The sequence below is a fragment of the Helianthus annuus genome, chromosome 15, assembly GCF_002127325.2.
Source record: "Helianthus annuus cultivar XRQ/B chromosome 15, HanXRQr2.0-SUNRISE, whole genome shotgun sequence".
Classification (NCBI taxonomy): Eukaryota; Viridiplantae; Streptophyta; class Magnoliopsida; order Asterales; family Asteraceae; genus Helianthus; species Helianthus annuus.
The window spans coordinates 78,475,208-78,482,236 of NC_035447.2; the positions used below are offsets into that span (position 1 = coordinate 78,475,208).

Consider the following 7,029-nt stretch of genomic DNA (forward strand, 5'->3'; position numbering starts at 1 on the left):
GTTTGAATCACAGATGTGTGTTAATAAAGCTTACTTTTAAAAAAAAATTTAATGTCACATGTGAGATTAATGGGAAGTGTTTGTTAATAAATTGGCGTGATTATCAAAGCAAGAAAGAGTACAAGTACACTGGCATGACTATCGTAAACATAGCAGTTGCACATGGAACGTGGCCCTCATCAATTATTTCCTCATTATTCATAATAAATATAATTAAATATCAAGCAATGCACACTAATCTTCATCATCAATTCATTAATAAATACAAATAAATAGAATTTAATAGATGTAAGTAAACTAAAAATCACACACACATACATAAAATAATTTTTTTAACAGCCAACGAAATCAATCTCGATTACTATTGGAGCACTCACTGGACAAAGTAGTACTCCGAGAGTAACCCGAGTCCACCACCAATTCCAGAGAAAACCCAGTAACCCACCAAGCCCATAGGCACGACAGTGAAATTACCAGTAAAACCCGTTTGGCTCAAGAATCCAAACCCAGGTGGTTTCCCTGTGTTTTCTATCATTGCCCACCAGTGCCACACTCTGCACCAAGTGAGAGTTGAACCTGCATCTCTTAAGAGAAATGCAAACCTCCACCACTTGATCTAGAGATCATTGGCTACATAAAATAATATTAAATTGATGATAAGAAATTAACCTATGTGAACCTTTTCTCACTTGGTTTATGTAATTATGTTAGTCGATAACAAGATCGTGTACGACAGAGGTGTTCAAATAACTGAAAAGATTAAAAAGGAATAAGCCTTTTAACTGTTGACTTTTTTGAGTTAAAATCTGTTATTTTTTAATCATATATTTATTTTATTTACTTTATTATTAAAACTAAAATGCCACAAAAAAAGGTGTGTTTTAACTTGAATATATAGTCTTCCTATTATATATATGGAAACCATATCTAAAAACTTTATTGAGTTAAGAAAATTCTGAAAACTCAATCTTCACCATTCATAAAAAATCTATGTTGAGATTGGATAATAATTAGAGCAACGTTTGCTTTTTCTGACGGACACACTAGCAGTAAAAGGTTTGTTTGTTACAGTAATTTTTTTCTTTAAAACATGTAACATGTTTTTACATGGATAACACATTGAAAACTCGTAAATTTAAGTTCGAAAATGTTACAATTTGTAAAACCTGTAAAATTTGCTATTGAAAAGAAAGTGTAACATGTGATGTACATCTACGTAAACGGGCGAGAGGTGTAACATATCAAACTTTCTCTTTCCTGACAAAGCTATTACATGTCGGAAATCTGAAAAAATTTGTAACACGTGCCAACATGTGGTTCATTAATTGAGTTTTCTTAAGTTTTTGAACTCAAATGGAGTTTTTCCTCCTAATTTCCATATATATTATATATATATATAGGTAAAGAGTAAAACAAATGCGCTTATCGTACGATACATACGCGATCATCCCAGCCGTTCGATCAGGTGCAGATCTGGTGCGAATTCAATACATATCGCATGTGAAAAAATGGTTAGCATGGGGTAGTGTGAAAAATGACATGGGGTGTGTAGATGGACAAATCGCATGTGGAAGATTTGAATATCGCATGTGAAAAATGGCATGGGGTAATGTGAAAAAATGGCATGGGGTGTGTAGAATCGCATGTGGAAGTTGAATATCGCATGTGAAAAATGCTAGCATGGGTAATGTGAAAAATAGCATGGGTGTGTAGAATCGCATGTGGAAAATTGAATATCGCATGTGAAAAAATGGTATATGGGGGTAATGTGAAAAATGGCATGGGGTGTGTAGAATCGCATGTGGAGAAATTGAATATCGCATGTGAAAAAATGGCATGGGGTAATGTGAAAAATGGCATGGGTGTGTAGAATCGCATGTGGAAAATTGAATATCGCATGTGAAAAATCTCTGTGTGTGTTACTGTTCATCTTCTTCGATTGTGTGGTCGATCATTGTCAGTCTTCTTCCATTTGACCCTCACAACTCCCAAATTAGTAGTTCTTATTATCGATATCGCACTAAATGGAACGAAGGGAGGTTGGGGAAGAAGATTTTCAGGTTTTTGATTTGATTTAGGGTTTGATTTTGAACTATCATCGGTCAATTACAGAGATTTATGACCTCGCAATGACGTTTAACCTTCCAGGTATGATTTAGATATATTAAAATGATTAATTTAATCATTTTAATTAGTTTCGTTCGCGTTTTGATCGATTGAAGATCGTACGGCTGAGGGCATCGCGTACATAATGTAGGATAAGAGGTATTGTACGTTAATCGGCCTCTATATATATATATATATATATATATAGTGGAGAGTTCAAATGAGAAGAAATTTTTTGTAAGAAGAAAAAAAGAAAAATTTTAACCAATAAGAATGCTTTATTTTAATTCATTTAATATAAGTATTTAATGTTACTATAAGGGTACATTGGTAAATCTACATAGGTCATTAATTTCTAGTGTTCCTTTTTAATAGCTAACTACATTAAATTTTTTGTAACTTAACTTCAAAATATATATTTTTTTTCAAAAAAAATAAAATAAAATAATTTAAAGTGTAGGATAAATCACGAGTTGTGTAGGATAAATTACGAGTTGTGTAGGATAAATTTCAATGTGTAGGATGAATTTTGAAATATGTAAGATAACTTTTGATTGTGTAGGCAAAAAAAGTTAGTGTGGAGGATACTAACCTTTATGACTAATTAATTAGTTAAAAATTATAATAAATGAGATAAGTGAAAAAAACTATTTAATGTTTTACAAAATTACCCTTTGTTCTTTTTCTTCTCAATTAAATTTTCTTCTCAAATGAACCTTCCCCTATAATATATATATATATATATATATTATATATTCATATATAATGTGTAATTTATATTCATAACTACACGTAATTATACACGTAACAATGTGTAATTAAATTCACACGATGCATTACTATAATTGTTACGTAATTATTTATATATGTTACGTAATATTGTGCGCTTAATTATTCACATATGGTATTGTGTATAATAATTCACGTATTCTTGATAAATTATATATTTATGAACACAAAAATTTATTCTTAATAATGCTTAAATATTTAGTGATTTTATATGAACTTACTATAGCGTTGTCAGCAAACCGAATTAAACAAAGGCATTGTTCATATTCGTTCGTTAAGCTTTTATTGGAGAAACAAACGGCTCACGAGAAATAGCCGAACGAAATTTTGTTTTCGAATTCTTTTGTTAAGGAAAAAATTTTGTTCATTTTCATTTGTTAGTTTCATAAACGAATACAAACTAATAAACAAGTAAAAGTTTTGAAAAATAAAAATCAACATATTTAATCACATGTATTCAACATAATTATGGAATATAAATATAGGCAAAAGATCAAATACAAATAATCTTAACATACTAAACATACAAATTGAAGGAAAACCCAAAAAGACAAGGTGGCATTTTTTAATTACCACCAACTATCAAAGTTACAACCAAAAATACCTAAAAAAACACAAATTTTTTTTAACATTTTTTATTAAAAAATCGCTACATTTCGTTAGCAAAAAAAAAAAAAATTTTTTTTAGGTTTTTTTTAGGTTGTTGGTGGTGGGGGGGGGGGTTAGGTTTTTTTAGGTTTTTGGTGGTGGTTGGGGGGGGATAGGTTTTTTTTTAGGTTTTTGGGGGGTGGGGGGGGGTTAGGTTTTTTTAGGTTTTGGGGGGGTGGGGGGGTTAGGTTTTTTTTAGGTTTTTGGGGGTGGGGGGGTAGGTTTTTTTTTAGGTTTTGGGGGGTGGGGGGTTTAGGTTTTTTTTGGGGGTGGGGGAGTGGTTAGGTTTTTTTAGGTATATTTGTAGAGTAACTTATAGTTATTGATAATTACAAAAATGCCACCTCTTGTCTTTTTTGAGTTTTCCTTCAATTTGTATGTTTTAGTATGTTAAGATTATTTGTACAAGAACTTTACCCTATAAAATATATAGTTAACTTGGAAGCGAATGCGAGGAAGGAAAAGGGAGGGATAACACATAAACGGTGTGACGACTAAGGTTTCAGGTTTCAATGTAAGGATAATAAACTAAGAATTAAAAATAAAAAGAAAATACAAGAAGTTTAAATGTTAGGGTCAAATACTAAAAACTAAAAATCGTAAAACATAAAAAACTTTAATAACCAAACATAAACAAACAAACATCCGTAAACAAATATTAATGAATATAAATGAACACATTACCGAACATTCACAAACACAATTGAATAAACGCGGCCTTTATTATATTTGTTCATTTAGTTTTTTGTTCATTTTTTTAATCGAACGAAATTCGTCGTCCATGTTTGTTTATTTATTAAATGGACGAACGTAACTAAACTTTCCAGCAAACATTCGCTTCTTCTACAATCTTAAATACTACTTACTATATAGGAGCTCGTATGTATATTTTTGTAAATAAATATTAAAACCAACCAAAAAACATCTGAACTGAAATAAGTCGGCCGGTTTAATCGAATAAAGATCCTTACAATTAGGTTTTAATAGTTTTGAAGAGGCTGTGTAAACCTTTTTTTTATGAATTTAGTTTTTAGAATATACACTACTGTGTTGTTTTTAAGTTTGAATACAAACTAATAATATTGGAAAGGGAATTAATAACACCGGTGTAAACCGTTAAAACTTAGTGGTCCAGGCAACTCGCATACTATGCATCGTTTGGGTTGTCATTTCCGAAACAACAGCCATTGATATCAATGTTTTAAAAACCTTATTTTAATTGTACTGGATTAGACTCAGAAATGATTCAACTGGTTGAGCCCAATTTACCAGCGGTACAAGTTATTTGCCTTTTCCTTAGTTTACCGATATGATTCGTGTCGGCCAAACATTCGGCATCTGGTTTAACCGGTTCAACCGGCCGGTTTAAACCGGTTTTTAAAACATTGATCAATATGGTCCATTTTTTTAATTAAAATAGATCGTAAACACCTCCACATTGATACTTTGATACATAACTAATTTACATAATAACTGAGACAGATGGAAGACTAAATAAATTATATAAAATTTAGAATAATATTCCTAAAACCAATAAAATTTAGAAATAAGTTATTGAAACAAGTCCACAAAAAACAATCTTAAGAGTTTACAAATTTTAATTTAAAGCACTATCAATTAATTAGCGATCTACTAAAAACAGTCAGATCCAGATCACAGACGCTGTTAACGACTTGTACCTTGCGCTGAAGCAGTTGTACACTCCAGATATTATTATCCTCTTTGTTCTTCTGATCTTCTACTTGTTCTGAGTCATCGAGTTCTTGCAATGAGCTATGGCCCCCTGAATCGCACTCTGCAGTTCCTCCATAGAAGAAGAGTTGCTCGAGCAGATGCCGCCGGCTCCTCGCACCACACTGTTGTGGCACAATATGCCCGAGTGGCTAGGCGATGACCGCATCGACGATGGGCAACTTGACACGCAGCTTCTACGTCTCGGGTACCTAAGGTTTCCGGAAAACGAGTGAGAAATCACATCGTTTTCCTTCCTGGCCCCGTCAGTTTTAGTCGTCTCAGCAGGCGACTGATGTGACGGGGCACTTTTCTGCGAGAGTTTCTCGTACAACGGCCTTGCTTTTTTCAGATATTTTCTTATCATTTCTTTAGCTGTCGCACTCATCCGTTTGACAGAAGATCCGGATACCATGATATCCGGATCTACTTTACTCGTCGACGTTTTCGTTTCCTTACGGAAGACGGATGAGAATCTCGATAACGAGAAATACTTATTCGGTTTTTTGTGGTTGTTGGCGACGATGCTAGCGTTATTCGAATTCGGATTAACCAGTTTGGTGTGGAGGTGGAGGTCGTCATCGGTGACAGAGCTAGGGCGGGAGGAGTCGCAGCATCCGTCGGTCGAAAACGACGAATGCGAATCCGAGGAGTGGCGGGCGGTGGTGGCGGAGGAGGAAGTGGAGGAGGAGGACAACAGGAGGGTGCGGACCATGGAGATACGAGGTGAAAGATGTAGGGGAAGAAGCTGGCCCTTGTAAAACAGGTCATCTGCCGGGCAGAGATTCGTTGCGGATGATTTTCGGGGCGAAAGCGACACAGTGAATTCAAAATCAGAAGATGAAGAAGAATGTGTTGGGGAAGAAGGGAGTGATCTTGGGGTTTTACCGGTTTTCCGGTGATGATGGTGATGGCCCATGTTATGAATGAAACTTGAAAGGAAGCTACTGGATCTATGATGATTTAAGGGAGGAGAGAGAGAGAGAGAGAGAGAGAGAAAGTGAGAGAGATCCGGAGGGGACGAAGTGAAGTAGGGCGTTAACTTCTTTGCCTCTATTTCTGTTAAGTTTGGAACTATTCGTGTAACTTTTTCTGTTTATTGTTTTTGTAAAACTTTTTACATGCAAACGGTTGGAAAGATATCCGGACGTCAATTGTGATTGGATAATAAATAAGGAGTTGACATGATTATGCCACGTCAGGGTTATAGAGCCTACCAATCAATTTACCAATGGATTGTGTAAAACCAAACCGTATAAATACTTAGGGTGGGGTATAATGTGCGGGAGTGGGTGATTGAATGGGTGTCACCGATTGTTGACCACACCTTTTGATTGAGTGAGGGTGTTTGAGTAGGAGAGAGAGTGTAAAATCGGTGTAAAGTCATCGAAGGTGGAGAAAGGTGATGGAGGAGAGAGAGAAGAGAGGAACCAATCAAAAAATTTATAACTCAAACATTCTAGGGTGATTGACTATACCCCTGATTGAGTGCAAAATAGTGAGTGAAATGAGGAGTTGACATGACATAATATTATTGGGTAGAATTTCACTCAAACTCCCTATGTTGATTGACTATACCCTCCACCCTTAGGTATCGGATGGAGAGCTCTTGTATTAAAACCAAACCGTATAAATATTTAGGTATCAGATAGGGAGGTCTTGTATTCAAGTCTCAGATCATGTGTAATTGTTGGGGTGAATAATACCCCATCCTAGGACGTTTTGCGTCACGTGTAATCCTAGTTATCAAAGGGC

The 7,029-nt window shown here is 34.7% G+C and overlaps 1 protein-coding gene across 1 annotated transcript; it reads right to left on the reverse strand.

The window, feature by feature from the left end:
* Positions 1-5,064: 5,064 nt before the first annotated feature.
* On the reverse strand, positions 5,065-6,193 carry LOC118487477 (probable membrane-associated kinase regulator 1). The gene has a single exon (XM_035984359.1). It carries the CDS (start codon positions 6,191-6,193, stop codon positions 5,282-5,284), a length of 912 nt encoding a protein of 303 aa, XP_035840252.1. The 3' UTR covers positions 5,065-5,281.
* Positions 6,194-7,029: the final 836 nt, after the last annotated feature.